The sequence below is a fragment of the Dryobates pubescens genome, chromosome 2 (genome assembly GCF_014839835.1).
Source record: "Dryobates pubescens isolate bDryPub1 chromosome 2, bDryPub1.pri, whole genome shotgun sequence".
Lineage (NCBI taxonomy): Eukaryota > Metazoa > Chordata > Aves > Piciformes > Picidae > Dryobates > Dryobates pubescens.
In genome coordinates this window covers 42,877,070-42,895,623 of record NC_071613.1, presented here as the reverse complement: position 1 = coordinate 42,895,623, position 18,554 = coordinate 42,877,070, and the positions used below count along the sequence as shown (strand labels likewise).

The following is an 18,554-nucleotide window of genomic DNA, read 5'->3' as shown; positions in this document are numbered from 1 at the left end:
ATGTAACCTCAATGACAGCAGGTATGTTTTGGGGACAGTTTAAACTGATTGAGTTGTAAAGGTTTTTTAAAACATTTTATCAGGAAGGACAAAGAAAATTATTTCTTTTACACAGGATAAAGTTTGCTATGGGATTCAGTGTGTAGCATGACGTAAAGTCTCAGGCGAGCCAAAAGGTGTTAACATTGTGTGCCCTTTAAATGATGCATTTAGTAAAACAAGACATGCTTAGGTTGGAACTATGTAAATACACTCATTTTACTGATATAAGGTAAAAAACTAAAAAAGAGATATTGCTGGATAATTAAGTCACCAAGTATTGGCTCTATTTAAAATTAAAGAGCAGGGATATTAAACATACTCAAATTTTAATGAAAACGTTTACAGTGGCTTTAATAATTCAGTACAAAAATGTAATTTAAACATTTCCCTCCAGTTCTGGAAAAGGCAAACAGAGGGCCATTGTACTGTAGCTTGTGAATGAGAAAACAGAACTGCTCAGGTGCAGTGGCTTATTTTACCTGTTTAGCTGACACAGTAATAAACAAACCAACCCTAGAAACCAAAGCTGTACTGGAATCCTCCTATCTGGTAGCAGCTTTTAAAAGCCCCATCAGTCATCTTTTTGCAACTTCAATTACCTCTTGCACCCCAAGCTGATTTCAGTGGGGTGTAAGCTCCTACATTGATTCATTGTGGGAACAAGATGCTCATGTGATTATGATGCCTAAATAGTTCTAGCTCTGAGTTTACTTTGAAAGTAGGACTTAAGGTCCTGTGATTTGCATGTTTTGTTTTTGTTTGGGGGTTTATGTTCGTTTTGTTTTGTGATTTGTGTGGGTGTCGGTTTGTTGTTTTGTTTTGTTGGTTTTTTTAATTGTGTCTGCTGCTTGATTTGTTAAAATAAGCAAAGGACATAACAAGTTAAAATAGAGTGGATTAAAAAAACCCATGGTTTAAATAATCTATCATGTTTGTTAGTAACCAAGGAAATTCAACTATCCAGAACTGAACTTCTATTATTAACAATTCCCTTCATGCATGTCACATTACAGTGCAAGTTTTAAAGCTGTTCATAATGTAATAGCAAACTATTACTCTTAGCCAGCATTGCAGTACACATTACAGTGCAAATTTTAAAGCTGTTCATAATGTAATAGCAAAATAATTACTTTTACCCAGCACTGCAGTACACATTTGGTACTCATGAATATGTAAGGCTTAATACAACCTTCACACCTGCTATAAAAGAGTTTCAAGCCAATAAAAAAGGTGTAAGAATGTACAGGCCATTTTCTAAACTCAGTCACAGGGTATTTAAGGGACAGAATAAGTGCAACAAGAGTTGTAAGGATCCATGGGTAGGACATCAACTTTTAATTACAGAAGATGCAGCTCTCATTCTGCTGTTTAACAAAGCAGGACAGAGGTTTAGTCAAAAAATGGACAATGAATGCAGCTCATGCTGTTCTACCCTTGAAATTTTACTGGTGTATTTGTCAAACTCTTGCAACACTTCCAAATATGCCATATACCCTGGCTGCACTATCTCTACCTTCAGCCTTCAAGAACTACTTCCAAAACTCTCCAGTTTCATCTTAAGTGAAGATTTACTTCTGGACTCCAGAGGGTCTTTCATTTGAAACTCAAATGCAATTGAGGGAGTACAGACCAAAATTCACTGTAGGCAAGGAGATTATTGTTCAGCCTAGCTTTCACCCACTGAGGAGAATAATAGGAGGAGGAGATTAGATTGAGATTTTGCACTGGTAAGTAGAGAAGGCTTCACTCACACAAACACATGTACAGCATGTCCTTACTGCGCTGAAGGTTCATAGATTGCAGCAATTTTGCTGGTGAATGTGTGAACCACAAAATCACCCTCTCTGGGAGAAAAGCCATCAACAAACACAGAGCTTGTAGGGTAAGGGTTGGATTTACGAAAGGCAAAGCAATGAATTGCAGCAACCAGTTTGGCAATGTAGTTCAAAACCAAATGAGGGGATAGAAAACCACTGCACCTAGTGGACAATTTTGGGAGGAAGCAAAATCTGCTCTTCAACGCAAAGCACCCTGAGGAATTTTCTGTCCTTTAGTTTGTGCCATTTACTCACTAAGTCACCCTTGGAAAGGTCACTCACCCAATATGCTGCAGCAGTGTGACATACCTGAAACAATGTGACATTTGTATACAAACCAAGCCTTGGCTCACCCTCCGTCCTTATCAGAAACCATTACATAATTCACTAGAAATACAAGCCCTGCACTGCAGAGATCAAGCATGGAGAAACCAGGCTGATAGGATCCTGAGCTCCATCAGCACATCCAGACCTGAAGGAAAGAAGCTCATAGCACTCCTACCTTCTTCACATTTGGCAGAAGCCAGCTTTAAAAAAAAAAAAAAAAACAACAAACAAACAACTCTTTGAAGAGTTTCTTATTCTTGCGGTAACACTCGTCTCAGCACTGACAGGATTCAAACCAGACGCGGTTGAGAGAAGTCTGGAGTCATACCAAGTTTAGATCTCACATACCAAGAGAGGTCAAGACCTAGCCAAGCTTTGAATAGATGACTTGCAATGAAAATCCTAGGACATGGAGGAAGTGGTGTTGGTGGGAGAGTGCCTTTCCCTCTGACTCATTAGGCAACACCACATGACGATGCTCTGGTGAGGAACACAGAGCAGCTGTCATTCCTATCTGCTGAAGCCCACAAGTCCAGTGCATTTGTCCTCGAGAAAGGTCCTGTGGGACTCTTAAAAAGACATGGGTTGTAAAATATCTAACCTGGCTCAATTCCATTTTAGTCTGTTACATTCTGGTCATCTCATTACTGTGTGCCCTGAGGGAGGGTTTGAACTTTCCTGACCTAACCTGAGAATTGGTTTGGTTATGTGTATGTATACAATTTCTTTTCCAAAGATGGCTAGAAATGTATTTGGAGTTTAAAAGTATTCTATTTTTTCAAGTGAATAAAGTGGTCTAAGGCTCTGCTGGCACTGATTGCACTATTACCATTTCTGTATTTAGAGACTGCTACTGGAAATAATACACAAATCATAGAATCACAAAAGCATTAGGATTGGAAAAGACCTTAAAGATCGAGTCCAACTATAATCCAACTACCATGATAGCTAAACATTCAAATGCACGGCATAAAACTTTGAGAACACCTCACTTATCGTCAGTCCTGGCATTACTTTGCACAGAGAAACACTTGGGATGGAGAAGTTAAGATAAAAAGGAAAAACTTAGAAATAACTTTTATATGATTTCTCCCCTGGGAACTGACTGCAAAATCCTTCCTGTTGCTCTAGAGATAATAGTTAGTCCCTACCACATAATAACTCTCATGCTCTACCCTGACCCTCCAAAGATGCTATCATAAAATGGGTGCTTCATGATCAGGGTGAAACAGCAGCAAAGATAGCATTTCAGTTCCTTCCAAAGAACTGAAAATGTTGTTGGCTTCTTGAGGGTCTTCTCAAACAAGCAGGACCACCACACTGTCTGACTCAAAAGGTGATTAGCTACTCAACACAGCACCTCAAACACTGTTATTTCCTTAAAAACTTGCTCTTATTTGAAAGCAAACACCAGATCATTTTGTCCTCATGGTATCATTGTGGCTAGGCTCCTTCAAATTGGCCTGTTTGACACCAATTCTGGGATTCCTGTGATGACACCATAGTCACAGCAATATTATGTGGAAGTAGTCACAGAGCTCTAATCCCTCTTCATTGGGCCTTGACTTGTACTTTACGAAAATTACCTAAACAAACGTAACTGAAGTCCTTCATGAAAATACCAGCAAATAATCCATTACTGTAACAGGTCTGAATTCAACTGCCAAGCCCATATGGGCACAAGAAAAATCTCTAATATAAAGTGTTTTTACAGCAGGAATACACAAGTGGGATACAGTAAACATTTCTACTTTATGGCATCTTCAGAAGAATGCCTCTTTCCAGGACAATATGAGGACATATATGTTTTTCTGAAGCCAATGGACCCAAGCATGTATTTCTAGTTATGCATGTACTTACATGTTGTCCTCAGTCTTACAAGCAGTTCTGTAATCTGGATCACTTTTGTATATCCCTCTGCCTTATCAGCTCATCACTTCTTTTCAAATATCTTCTACAAATACCTCTTTGCCTTTTCTAATCACTATTAGATTGATCTTCCTTCTATTTACTGATTTGATGGCTGAATGTGTTAATCCTTTCATCACCCCAATTCTCTACTCCCTGCTCTTTGTCATCTACAATGCAGTTTTCTCCTGTAAAAGATCATACTGCACTTGAGGTGGGATGAAACACAGCATATGAAATCAAGTGTTTTATCACAGAGTGAAGACAAATAGTCTCAAACAAGAATATGCATGTAAGAGCATCACCCTAATACAGCTGTAAGCTTGCAACTTTCCTGTTTTTAATGTATTAACCACAGTCTGGTAGTCTTTCCTCTACCAGTAGTAATTTGGGATGTGTGGTTACTCTGTGGGATCTTACAAAGCTTTCAGGTGAAACATTCAGTCAGCATGTGCAGCAGTTTGTTTGCAAATCAAAAGCCCTGTAAGTAGCTCCAGAACCAAGCTAGGAAATCCTCTCATGATGGGGCCAGAAGAGGAGTAAGACAGTGTCTGCCAGGATGCCTTCACAGGATCAAAAGGAAAATATTTCAAAGGCCCTTACAGGATTTAGGAACACTCATCTATGTCTCAGAAAGACTTAAACTCAGAAAACTCAATGTAACTACATTTCACACAGTCCTAACATAGCTTTTCAGGCATGCCTGACTGCACCCAGATGCTGTTGTAAGTGACCTGGGGGGGTGTGTGCAGGCTAGGGAGAGGTGTAAGAGAGACATAAAATGAGTTGTGTCAGGAATACCTCTGCTGTGAGGAGACTCCACCTATCTGAAAGAAACAGTGACGTGCCACTGCACTTACAGAAAAAGGGGGAGATAGTAGTGGAGCCTAATTCTCAAAGCTAATCTAACAGCAGGTGTTCAGCAGCGAGACCATGATACAGGTTCTTCTCCTGCTCAGGGGGTGGAAAAGGATGGCTCCTACCTCCCAGGCTCCTGTCATGCTGTAAAGTGTCCCCTCACCCAAGTATCAGCTTTAAAACATCATCCAATTGCTCACAAACACCCAGCTTCACTATCAGCTACCACAAACAGTTATATCCAAAACCCAATCCCACACATGTCAACAAAGTGAGTGCAGGGAATGCAATAAACTTGTTCTTGAAGTGGAGTCTGTCCACTAACTGATATCAGCTGAATATGCTTTTTTTCCAGAGCACCTCCTCCAATAAGATTTGCTCTGTGCATGCGCCTACAAACAGGGAGGAGCCTGGGCAGAAAACAGAGTTATATGACCTGGACACATACTCTGAACTCCAAACAGGCACATGCCATCTCATTAATAATAAATGCATACATTAACCCATGTATGCATTTCCTAATTCCCTTCCAATCATTTATTTATTTATTCTTTTTAATTTTTAGGTAGTTAACATCTTTACTAGGGTCCTGAGTTTCATTGAAGACTGCGGGAGTCAGACATTATCTAGGATCCAGCACGTTTGCAAAACTCACTGTGCCTTTGCATTACCTGAAGGGAAGTTGTAGCCAGGTGGGGGTTGGTCTCTTCTCCCAGGCAACCAGCATCAGAACAAGAGGACACAGTCTCAAGCTGCACCAGGGGAGGCTTAGGCTGGATGTTAGGAAGAAATTCTTCACAGAAAGAGTGATTTGCCATTGGAATGGGCTGCCCAGAGAGGAGGTGTAGTCACCGTCACTGGAAGCGTTTAAAAAGTTGGGGCACTTAGTGCCATGGTGTAGTTGGTTAGATGGTGTTGGGTGATAGGTTGGACTTGATGATCTTGAAGGTCTTTCCCAACCTGGTTAATTCTGCATTCTGTATTACCAGCGCTTGACAAGCCAGCCCTACGACTCAACGTTATTTTGCAACTCAAAACACTTGCTTTCAAAAAAGTGTTAGCCAGACCCAGTACAGTGGGATTTATGATCTGAGATCATACAGGCACTTTTTAAAATTTGACCCTTGAGTGAAGCTCTGAATCTCAGCTCTTTTAGTTGTCTATTTAATATCAACGGTGAAACATAAAAGAACAGGCATGAAAAGCCTCCAAAGCAGAAAATTGTGTAAAATCACAAATTCTCAAAATGGTCTGGCACACAGAAGAAAAGCATACATACGTGCCTTAGTGTCAAAGCCAGGGATCGAAAAAGACCACTTAAACTCACACATTCCCACAGCAGTGCTCTGCAGATCTGCGATTTGCCAGAGTAACAGCACCCAGGTTCTGCCCTTCGGTGTGTGCAGATGTGTGTGCACGGTGTTTAGCTGCAGGCAGGGTATCCAGATCGACAGTTCTTACAAAGAGGGTCCTTTTTTTATTAGTTTTGTGTGCATGTGTGTTTCTTTTCCCCCCAGCCATCTGGGTGGTCTGAGAATCAGACTTGAAATACCTAGGATCCCTCGAACCACATGTTCTAATCCCAGCAGAGTTGACTCAGTCCTTCATCCTTCCAGAGTAAATTGACTTCTCTGCTCTTTGTTGCGTGGGGGGAACTTTTGGATGAGATTTGAAAATTTCCACTCTGTATGGACATTAAAAATCCCACATTTTTCTTCCAGTATCGCAAGCCAGCATTCCAGCCATTAGTTTTTATCTCTGAGCACCTTGTGTTACTCGCTTCCAATGGCCACTGGTAGCTGGGAACCAAGATTAACCAGCACCTGTAAAGTAATGTGCCGCAAGCTTCATTTCACAGGCCAATGGGATGGATGAGCTTTGTCCATTTATCTTCACACACTGGGAGGATTTCAGAGCAACACAGTGAAAATGGGGAGGCTGAGCAGACTGATATTTGAGTATATGCTGCAGGCTGCAGCCTGGCCAGTTCATTAGTGTGGGGAGGAAGGATATGACAACACCAAGTAAGCATCTGGAGGGACGTGTTACACAAGGAGGTGTGCTGGAAGCAAGAGGGTGAAATTCAAGGAGAGAAGAAAAGGGAGGGTGGACCAGGAAGATAAGTGCATAGAGAGCTTTTTATACTGAGAAAGGATTTGCTACAGGATAGAGTAAAAGTTCAGTCAGGAGACACAGACCAGAAAGGGGAAAACCACAACACCCCTGTGCTGCACAGGAGAAAGTGCTACACAGGAGCACAATGCTGCAACAAGTCTCATTGTCTCTTGTCCTCATGACTGTAAGAAGCCGCTGAGAGCTGAAAAACCATCTAGACAGGGGATTTATTTAGGATCAAGAGAAAAGAGAGGCCAGGAGGGGCAGTGCTCCATACTTAGCCAGGAGAAAACCTGAGAAACAAATTCGAAACACTTGAGTTTAAAAGGGCAGGAGACTGGCACTGAACATTTATCCATTTTCACAGGATGCTGAAAGCAGTGGAGAATGGGTAATACCATTGAGTTGCCTTCTGAAAGACCTGCACTCTCTGTTTAGAAAGTCTTTAGAAAGCAGCGGGAGAATAGAGTTCAAATAAATTTTTCCTAAAGCACAAGCTTAACAGTGGATAAGGTGGAGGCATGAAGTCACTTTTAATCTGCTGTAAAGTGAGGTAAGCAAAGGGATTATCACTTAAGACTTGCTGACATGAAGCTCTGAGAATGACATTTAAAAGCAATGGTGGATTACAGAGTGACATCATATTAAACGAACACATGCCAGAGGTTTACATAAAAGAGCTCAGAGATCATGCTCTTGTTCTCAATACTAAAACCTCCTAGCCGGTTTTACACTTCTGGCGGTGATTAGGCTAAATTAGAGCTGCAGTTTTTCATTCAGTGCATTGTGGTGTCACAGTACCAGCAACTTGGTGGCCCAGATCTTCACTAGTTGCTAATGGGCATGACTCCATCTGAGCTCACTGACTCCCCTCAGCTCCAGTGTGATGCCCCCTGCATTCAGCAACAGAAGATCCAACCCATATGCTTCTAAGTCTGATCTGTGTTTAGTAACTCTGAAGCCACACATCTGCAGGTCCCTCTGGACTTCAGCTTTAAGTTTTTCAGAGTATTCTGAAGGCTATTTAACGATTAAACTATCCTCACTTAAAGCAAAGAATAGATGTGCAAATCTATCTCATGATGGAAAAGGCTTGAAAATTGTTAACAAGATTCAAGGAGAAAGCTGTGGGAGCTTGTGTTTGGCTGGCTGTGGGGGTTTTTTTCCACAGAATAATTTATCAGATTGGAAAGCCATACAGAAACATTCTAGCCCTGATGAGTGTTTTGGATTATGCCTGACCCATTTTCAGAAGACCTGATCAGCCTGTCCTCCCACTGAGGTCAGAAGATGTTAAATGTGTACCGTCTCAGTTTCTGCACAGGTAGGTAGCACAGTGCATGTCTTTTCTGATGCCTGAAAACATGCCACAAGTGCCTTCTAGGGAGCCAAATGAGTCACAAACCACCTGACTTTTCTTAGCTCTAAAAACATCAGGTGGGTGAGCATTACTGTAATGGCATTTTAGAAACTGGAAAAGTAAAGCACAGATGGGTCTAAAGTAATTTTTTCAGCTCCCAAAACAGGACAGCAGCAGCCCAGTATCTAATCTGTGGTCTCCTGGAGATGGATCAAGTGACCATGAAGTATTAATCCTGGTAGTTTTACAGTGAGATTGGTATTGAGAGTTCCCCAAATCACCTCCTTTAGGTTACCAGAGAGCCACCTAAAAGCAGTGTACTCCTGCTAATTACAGACCACGGAGAGGTTTGAACCAGCCTTCTGCAGCGGAGCAGCCTCTGCAAACCATCGCATGCTCACACATTCTTATTTTCTTAAAAAAATAGAAGCAGCATGTGGGAAAGAAGAGGACAGAATAAATTGGATGTGGGAGCCCCCAAATCTGTTTCCCAAATGAGCAATGTATCTATTTGGTGAGAGTTGTAAAACTTCGCAAAACACATAAGAAGGCCTCTCTGAGCAGCTGTTTGCTTTGACTCCGGAGGGAGCTCACTCTATCTCCAAAGCAGCACAGTACCATCAATCATGCCCTGCCAAAGATTTTCTACTCCGGTAGCAAAGTAAATATGAAAACACACAGGTTTTATTAGTATGTGCATTCTGTGGCTCAACCAAGCACTGTCCTTGCTGCAGGAACGACCATTACCTGAGGTCCTATCCCAAACCAACTGACAGGATCAAAGCTGAAGCCTTGTGGGAGCTGTGTCCCACGAAGGTTAACCAAAGGTACTTTACACACACGCAATAATGCACAAAGGTGCCTCCGTGACTGTGCGATGCAGCTGGCTCCCCTGTGCCATCAGCTGTGCTCATGAATCTGCCTGGGTGGAGGGGGCAGCTGAGAAGCCGTGGCAGAAAACAGAGCTCTGGCAGGGAAGTGCTGGCAGGGAAGCCCCAGCAGGGCTTGGCTGGAGTGTGGTCAGGGCCACAGGGGCACTTGGAAAACTTAGTTGGCAGTGAGATTTTTCAAAGGACTTGTATCTGGCAAAAGTTGGGGAGTTTTGTGTGTGTGTGTTTTTAAACAGGAACAGCAAAAGGTGCATCTGTGACAATAGTAAATTCCAGCTCTAAAGCAAGAGACACTGGTGCTTTTCAAAGCACAGTTATATGATGATTATTATTTTTTGTATGGCTAAACAACATATTTTCCCTTAACCTCACTTGGCCTCCCTTGGCTGAACCTCACAAAAACAACAAAGGAAAGAGAAAATCAGCCCGAAATAGATATCCAACATGGAAAATCTTGGGTTCAACGTTGTATTTGGCAAATTTGTAAACACTTGAGACACAGTCTTTTTATGATTAAAAGTTTAACATTCACCTTGTTTGCTGTAAATTACCCTGCCTAAACAGCTCAGGAGCACTGAGGCTTGTCCTGAAAAGGTATTTTGCAATTTTTAACATAGTGAAAAGAAAACAAACATCAACAAGAAGGGATAATAGGATCAGATAAAGGGGAAAAGTGCAGGCTGACTATCAGGGAAAATCAGTAGTATATTTAGATCCCAGGGAAATGAAGGAAGATCCATGATTAAACCAGATAAAATCCCTACCAGAGGGAAATTAAGGGCAACTCCACATTATCATGGAGTTGGAGCCTTCCTTATATTTAGGTCTTTGGGACAATTCAGTTGTCATGAAAGCCATGGAATTTGTTACTTGTTAGCTCAGGGCTTTTGTTATTGTTTTTGTTTTCTACTATTTTTGTGTGTGGACAGAAGAACAACAACAATATTTAGTTAATAAATAATGCCAGAACTGCATCCTGAAGCACCACTAAGATGAGGGTGGAAAAACAAGGCTGCTTTTGTTTGTTGCACTGTGTAATGCCTGATGGGTTTTAACCACACTTTAGGAGCTACTGTTAAAAAGCTTCTTGCTGAGTCAAGCCTAGGCATGCTGTTTACAAGGGTTAGCCCTGAAGGCTCTTGCATGGGCAGGGACACTTTTAAGCTGAGCTAAGGAGTTTTTAGTTATTTTTGTTGTGCTTTAAAAAGTTGAGAGTAGCTAAGCACACCTAAAAGTGGAGAGTAGAATGGAGCCATCAGCGATCACCTGCTGTATCTGCCAGAAGCTTTCCTCTGTAGTCAAAGGCTTGATCTTGCAAAGCTGACACTAAAGAGTCCCATTGGTTTAAAGTGGATGGTGTTATTGCAGAGATTAGGCCCCAGTGGAGTAGGCTTTCATGAAGAAGGTCACTAAAATACAAAATATGCCCCTTGCTAGAAAAGGACCTGCTCTAACTTATGAAGTGAATACGTTTGGTTCAGCTTTGAAGCTGCTGAAACACTCTGGCTGATGACTTTCGCTCCAGTAACGCTGATCTATGCTGCCTACAGCCAACGGTGCAGAGGGAAAATCTGACAAATCAATAAAAGCTGCATGCAAAAATCCACAGATAACACTCAGCACTGCTCTTCCTCAGACCACAGGCCATCCTGTGCTGTGGAAGAGGCAAGGATTTCAGGGGAAAAGAGTATGTGGCTCTGTAATTTAACACATGACAGCAATGGTGTACAAAATTGAGTCAGAATACCCAAATTTATTTTTCTGTTGCTTTTGAGTGCAGTAGTTTGCAACCTTAATATTAAATGAATGTTTCTTTGTGGACATGGCACCTCATAAAATTTATATGTACCAATACAATGTCATTTATTAATTCTGCTCTAATTCTGCACTCTTGGAATAGATTTCATCCCATATTCAATTTTTCACCATTTTGCATTCACAGCATCCACTGGCCTCCAGTCCTGCCTCTGCCCTCACCCTCCATACGACCACTAGCTCACAAGCATTAGAATTCAGGACAATGCCTTGAATCCACAACATCCTTGTTGGTTTGCACTGCAGAGAGCTCAGGGATTATCTGAATACTTTGTTTTTCTAGATGAGTCAAGCAAGCACCATAATTCTGTCAAATTGTTCTTAACACCAAAAAGAGATGTGCAAAATGAAAGATATATTAAAAAAGAATGTATCCACAAATAAGCAACAAATCAGCAACAAACCAGCAGTGGTTGTACAATAAACAGGTTATCCTAATGACTGGAGAAACACTGAAACACCCTCAAAAAACTCTCAAGAAGGCATCTCTTCAAGGAAATGCCAACATGATATGTTTCTGGATGTGTATAATAAATGTCCAGTGAAGTCCTGAAAAGTATTTGTCATGCATCTTAACAAGGAATTACCTGAGACATAGACTGAAAACAGTGAGTAGAAATGCAGCAGATCTTTCAGACCTATTCTTGGCACATGAGTCTTTTATTATTTGAGCTTTCCATATTCCCAGGAAAGGGGTCCCACAAGTGGCCCTGCTTAAGGCTGCCTTGGAGGTAAGCTCCTTCTAGTTAAGGCAAAATCACCAATGTTCTCATTAGATCAAATACAAACAGTGGTGAAGGGGAATGCACTGCCATGTCACATCAAGCAATCAGGAAACAAAGCTTTGACATAATGCAGCAGGCAGGTAATAAGACCCCATAGTTAGCAACAAATGAGACTACACTTAATTTCTAGTGTTCACATAATTAGATAAATTTGGTACCAGCAAGACAGCAGACACCCAGAACATGGGCTTGATGAATTGGGGGCTTTCTGTCAGGCACCGATCACATTAATCACAAAGCCAAAGCTCAGTGACACAATTTGTCTTCCAAACATTTACCATAATTTTCTAGAGTGAAAATATGCAAATATTTCTTCCTTACTGCCCACCCCCCACCCCCATTTGTTTACTTTAAACAGAACAATGGATTTCTGTACCATCAGGATGGACTATGCATTTTCAGGAGTTCAGCAGTGCCCGCAGAGTCAACTCAGCCTATTCACCGAATCTCAGGGGCTGGAAGGGACTTCGAAAGATCATCTAGTTCAACCCCCCTGCCAGAGCAGGATCACCTACACCAGGTTACTCAGGAATGCATCCAGGCGAGTTTTGAATATCTCCACAACCTCCCTGAGCAGCCTGTTCCAGTGCTCTGTCACCCTCACAGCAAAAAAATGTTTTCCTTATGTTTATGTGAAACTTCCTATGCCTCAACTTCCACCCATTGCCCCTTGTTCTGTCATTGGGCACCACCGAGAAGAGCCCCACTCCATCCTCTTTGGATTCACCCTTTACACATTTATAAACATTGATGAGGTCACCTCTCAGTCTCCTCTTCTCCAAGCTAAAGAGCCACACAACTATGTTCTAACTCAGTTCCACTACCATGTTCTGAATGACTTCACACCAGACGTCCTCCAGGAAGGTGGGTGAGCACTATGTTATGATCTCCAGAGCAAATACAGGAGAAGAGGAAGCCAAAAGAGAAGTAGAATAGAGAAGGAAAGGGTGTGACATGAGGTTAAGTAGTTTGCAGATAAAAGTGGAAAAGAAAAAATGTTTGAGAAACCAGCTCCACAGCTGGTGAAAATTCTCCCACTGTGGTAGTGCCACAGTCCAGGACACTTAGAAAACGGCCAAACAGTAGTGGCATTTCTTTGACCTAAAATACCCTCTACAGCCAAAAAGCAGTTGGCTGCTCAGCTTCAGTGCTTCACCAGCCACAGAGGCAGACTCCAGTGCAACGCCCAGGCAGTTTCAAAGATGACTGTTTCCTCTCCTAAGATTTGCAACCAAGTTTTCTCTCCAGTACTTCACAAGTAATTTTTGTAAGATGTGCTATTGAGAAGGTGAAGGATCCCAAAGAAGGAGGGCAACAGGCATTTGCCAACAATTCCAGCAATTACTAACTAGCACACTCTTGGGCTGCTGAGAGACAAATGCTAAGACAATGGATTATCAATACTGGCACCTGATTCAACAGCACTGTATGGTTGGCAAGGTAGATAAGTTGGACAATCACAGTACGATAAAATACCAGCTCCCATCAGTGGCGGATATGATTCACACACACATAGCACCGGCTGGTGAGCTCTTGGCTGCATTTAGGAGAAGACCCTGCTTCATGACCCCACAAAGAAACTGCTGTGGAACCGCTGGCAGATGCAGGGCACTCAATCCTTCTCAGGAGGAGTGAAGGGGAGCATTGAGCAGGGCACATAAATAACCAGTTCTGAACATCTGAGCAGCTGCCATCCTCTCTTTTAACCACTGTTGTGAGTATTGCCTCTTTTAGAAGTCAGTATATGCTTTATTAGCCACAGCTAATAAAGAATGTTGTTATTATTATTATAATATTTCTTTTTTTCTTCTGTAATTTTTTGCATTTTTTCTGTAGACCAGAACTATTTTGTTAAGTCTCCCCCTTAGCCCCACAAGTCCCTTTGTTAGCAGCCCACTCTGTTTTTCCCCTTTACACGTAGCATTGAAGGATCTGCTCTGCCCCTTTAAATATCCAGTCAAACTGCCTGCCAGCCAAAAAGACAACCACTTGTCTTCTGGTAGGATCTAGGGGAATGCCCTATCATTTTTTTCCTGAAGCATTTTGGAAGGAGAATAAAGCCCTGGTGGCTGCAGGACTCCACAGATCCCCTGGCTCCTGCTGTCTGCATTACTTGCCTCCCAGTGACTGTTCCCCTGCTCACAACTGATCAGAAAAAGCACAGTTCTACAAACCAGAAAAAACACAGCTGAACTCACCTGAGAAGCCAGGTGAGCACTGACCCTGGCCAGGCAACAATGCTGCAACAGGGCTCCAGGAATCAAATGAGAGATTTTTTTTAATTATGAGACCTACCTGTTCTTCCTTTCATCCTCTTGAAAAATGTTTCCAGCCTTTATGGATTCCCCTACACCAAGTGCCATGGGACTTGACCCTCAGCTGATGGCTGAGCCCGGTGTTGCAGCCATGGGTTGAAAGATTTGGGGGCAGCTGTGGGACCACCAACCCCATTCAGGCTGCTGCTCACCTCCCACAGAGATGATACATTTCAGGAGCATGGAGAAACCCTTCCAGCCTCTGCTCACATTCCCACTGGCTTCTTTTTCCCTGTCCTGATCAAAACTTGCAGGAGATGAACTCAGATCTCCCTATAAACAAGTCCTCCAAGGCATCAAACACTATTGAACTGCCATGTCCCAGATGAGATTAACTATGATCTGCCCTTTTGGGGTACAGATTCTGACCAGCACCTGTTCCCACTGCCCATCAGCTGCCTCGGAAGGGGGAGCTCTTGCAAGGAGATCACCACTGAAACCCAGGGTCCTGACCCTTCAGAGTGGACACAGACATCTGCATGAGGAAATGCCCTTTTACCACATTACCACATTTTGTAAAATGCCACATTGTTTGGTGAAACCAAACTGAATTACAGCATTCCCAGTAACCTTTTGTTGCTGTCCCCTCAACCAGCAGGCGGGGAGGAATGGTATGCAAGGTCTCCAAATGGAGGCAGCAGCAATGGATCTTCCCCAGGCTAGTACCAGAAATGACCCAGGCATAGCATGATGTGAGAAACACCACAGCCACAAAACCACAAATTCAACTTGTCCCAGGGACCTCAGCTGGATAGTGACACAGAAGCCCTGTAGTCCCATCCTGCTGCTGTATGGCACCTTTACAGGTTTAATGGAGCTCCCAGGCAGGTTAGTATTGTCAGCGGACAAAGACAGTAGAGCAAAGGGTGGCCAGCGCAGCCAGCCTGCCAGGATGGCAGTGAGTCCCGGGGACCGTAGCAGTAGGGTTTGGTATACTGCGGGTGGGCGACGTTCTAGCAAGGCATGGGAGCGGAGGTGCAAGACTTACCCGTGGATAGCGTGGATAGAGTGAGGTTCATAATGGTATCGTCCTTCCTGGTGACGCATGTCAATTGGCAAAGGAGCGTGGAAGGCTGGAAAAATGTGCTGCGGTACTGTTGAGGGGAATAGAAGAAGAAAAAAAAAAGGGACTTCAAAAACTTTCCTTTCCTTTTAAAACAATTTCAAAGGCACTAAATCTCCATGAATTTCAGAGCAAGAGCAGTGCAAGACAAGGGGTCTTCATGATATCAGCGCTATCATACACCAGAGAAGTGGAATGAATAAATAATCAAAGTCATGCGGAGAAATCCTACATCTTCGACATAAAAGATCTCCAACAGGGTTTTTGACAAAGACAAGCAGCTAAGCGCTCTTTGAACTTGAGGAGATTATAGGAAGCACCAAGGAAAACTAGACTTGCAACTCAAATCAGACTCAACAGAGCCTGGCAGGATCCAGACCTGTGTCATCCCTCATGCCTGGAGTGGCAGCAAACACCTTTCCTGAAGGTCTGTACACACAGGTTGGAAATATTTACCTAAAAATGTAACAGCAAGAGCAGCGCTAATGCAGACCGTCGAGGCAGTCGGAAGAGCCTCAGAAGTGCCTACTGCCAGGTTCTGAGAGAGGAGCCCAAATTGCTCTCACTTGTAATCACTTGAGGCCCTATTTTTTATTCATTTGAGAAGCTTGTTTCATCTTTGATGGAAAGATAAAGTGGTCTCAAAAGGCAGAGAACACCTACATTGACTTATTAAATCTACAGGTTTTAATATTTATTATTGACCCCAAAAGTTAACGGTGAGAATATTTGAGCGAGTTGAACCGATGGAAAATTCATCAGGTTATTTCTCCACACCACCCCCAACAACACTGACTGGCTGCCTCGGCCTTTTCTGCTAAAATTATAGAAGCTAAAGAAATACAAGTAGCGGAGCCTCGACACCGCTTCTGTACAATCGCCCTGTAATGGGGCTCATCGCGCCTGTAATGATGCCATTTTCTAGGTTTGTAGCAGCAATCGACTTAAAGATAAAAGGCTGGTCTTGCTCTGCCTTCACAGTCAGAAGTTCTTCATTAAAGACTACTTAATATTGTCTGGTTTCTTGGCCTTTCTGTCTAACCGGAGACGAAAAGCAAAACAAAAATCAGCCTCCTAAATGAGCATTTCAAAACCCAGTTTGCGCTCCGCATTTCAGCGTGACTTGCCTCCACGACAGGTAGCATCTCTCTGGTAGAGTGGGGAAGCACCATCCAAAACCAAAGTGTCAAGGCTTCAGCCGAGTCTCTCGCTGATGCTCGGCAAACTCCAGTAAACAGCAAACTCTTTTTTCTAAGAAAGGCTTAAAATTCAGCCTTTCGCGTCTGACACCAGCTGCAAGAGAGCTACCCTGACTCTGTCCGGTAAGGCTGTTCCCTCCTTTCGGGTCCGTCGTGCAAAGCCTAAGTGAAATTCCCGTATATGTCTTTTCAGGCATATCAGGAAAAAGATCTGAGGCTCCTACTCCCATTGGAACGTACGAGCCCTGAGCACAGCGTGGCACAGGCGCGTCAGCTGGGCTGCCGGGAGAGGTGAGAGACTACACAAAAACAACCCTCCTGCCAACTCTGCTGAAAGGCGTTAAGCTAAGGTAGTCGGGGTGGAAAGTATTTAAGGCTCCGCAGCAGACTTGCTCTCCGTGCTCCAGCGAAGGGCTGGCACCGCATGCTACCTGATACACTGGGAGCATTTTTGCAGCTCGCCTAATGTCAGGACATACAGTAGGGTAACTGTTAACTGCCTTTCCCCCTTCTGCTCCCCTTCTCTCCTCTCCCAAAAGCAGCTCAGGGAGGGAGTTGCTTTGGCAGAAAAAAGAGTCACCCTTTAACCATCATAGGCAGGGACAATTTTTTACATAAGGACACTTGCAAGGCGTCTTCATTTTAGGTGGCAAACAGTGATTTCCCAGGTCAGAAATGCAGCAGAGTTCAGTTATCCCATTCTGTCCCATACCATCCCCTGCTCATGCAGCATCATACAGCCTCTGGTCTACACAAACCGTGCTCAGACCAAAGTGGTGCCAGGGCTAGCAGACATCTACAACTTCTGTCCTCCTCTCTGAAGACATTGCTGTCCTCTGGCCACAGCTACAGCCACAATCTGTGACTGCTGTGGGGATCAGAATGAGTGTCACAAGGAGGTTACACATCATGATATACTAAGCATAGCCACGAAATAAACTGTTCCTGCACAGACATCCAGTGCCAGACAACACAAACATCTTTTCCAGTCTGAGCCCCTAGGCTGGGCTTCCTGCAGTGCTCACCCTATATTTTTGCCATATAAATAAACCCAAAGGATCAGGACTCTTCTGCAGTCCTGGGTCAGCTTACACAGCTGGTGGCATCCCTATTGCTGAAATTTTGCAACCTACAGAACCAGAGTGGCCACTCTACCCATAATGGGCAGGGCCATGACTGGATTAACCCCCAAACTGCAGGCTGTTCACTACCATGGTAGTGTTTCAATAACACAGTCATAGTCTAATCCTTGGGCCAGTTTAATTCATTGACAATGATAGAGTAGAGTAGAGTAGAGTAGAGTAGAGTAGAGTAGAGTAGAGTAGAATAGAATAGACCAGGTTGGAAAAGACCTTTGAGATCATCAAATCCAACCTATCGCCCAACATCATCTAATCAACTAAACCATGGCACTAAGTGCCCCATCCAGTCTCTTTTAAAAAAAACACTTTCAGTGATGGTGACTCCACCACCTCCCTGGGCAGCCCATTCCAATGGCCAATCACTCTTTCTGTGAAGAACTTCTTCCTAGCACCCAGCCTAAACCTCCCCTGGTGCAGCTTGAGACTGTGTCATCTTGTTCTGGTGCTGGTTGCCTGGGAGAAGAGACCAACCCCCACCTGGCTACAACCTCCCTTCAGGTAGTTGTAGACAGCAATAAGGTCACCCCTGAGCCTCCTCTTCTCCAGGCTAAGCAACCCAAGCTCCCTCAGTCTCTCCTCATAGGGCTTGTGCTCCAAACCCCTCCCCAGCTTTGCTGCCCTTCTCTGGACAAGCTCCAGCAAGTCAACATCTTTCCTAAACTGAGGGGCCCAGAACTGGATGCAGTACTCAAAATGAGAAACCATTGAGAACAATAGTTTGGTCTGAACCTCTTAAAATCCAGGCCAGTTTTATTTTATAACTGCATTTCTAAACGACTGACTGCTGAGATAATACTGGATAATTTTTTTTTTTTAAATTTTTTTTTTTCCAAAGAGTCTTTCCCTGTCATTCTGGAGAACTGGGAAACAGAAAAGACAGGGCACTTGCTGCCTGGCCCCCCTTCCTAGCTATCTGTT

At 43.3% G+C, this 18,554-nt stretch overlaps 1 protein-coding gene across 3 annotated transcripts in view; it reads right to left on the bottom strand.

Moving 5' to 3' along the window:
- GLI2 (GLI family zinc finger 2) overlaps nucleotides 1–18,554 on the bottom strand; it is a 193,412-nt gene that overhangs the window by 52,507 nt on the left and 122,351 nt on the right. For all 3 annotated transcript variants that reach the window (XM_054176191.1, XM_009911123.2, XM_054176201.1), the window contains exon 3: nucleotides 15,221–15,326. In XM_054176191.1, the coding sequence (XP_054032166.1) occupies nucleotides 15,221–15,326 (106 nt within the window). The remainder of the gene's footprint in view (nucleotides 1–15,220; nucleotides 15,327–18,554) is intronic.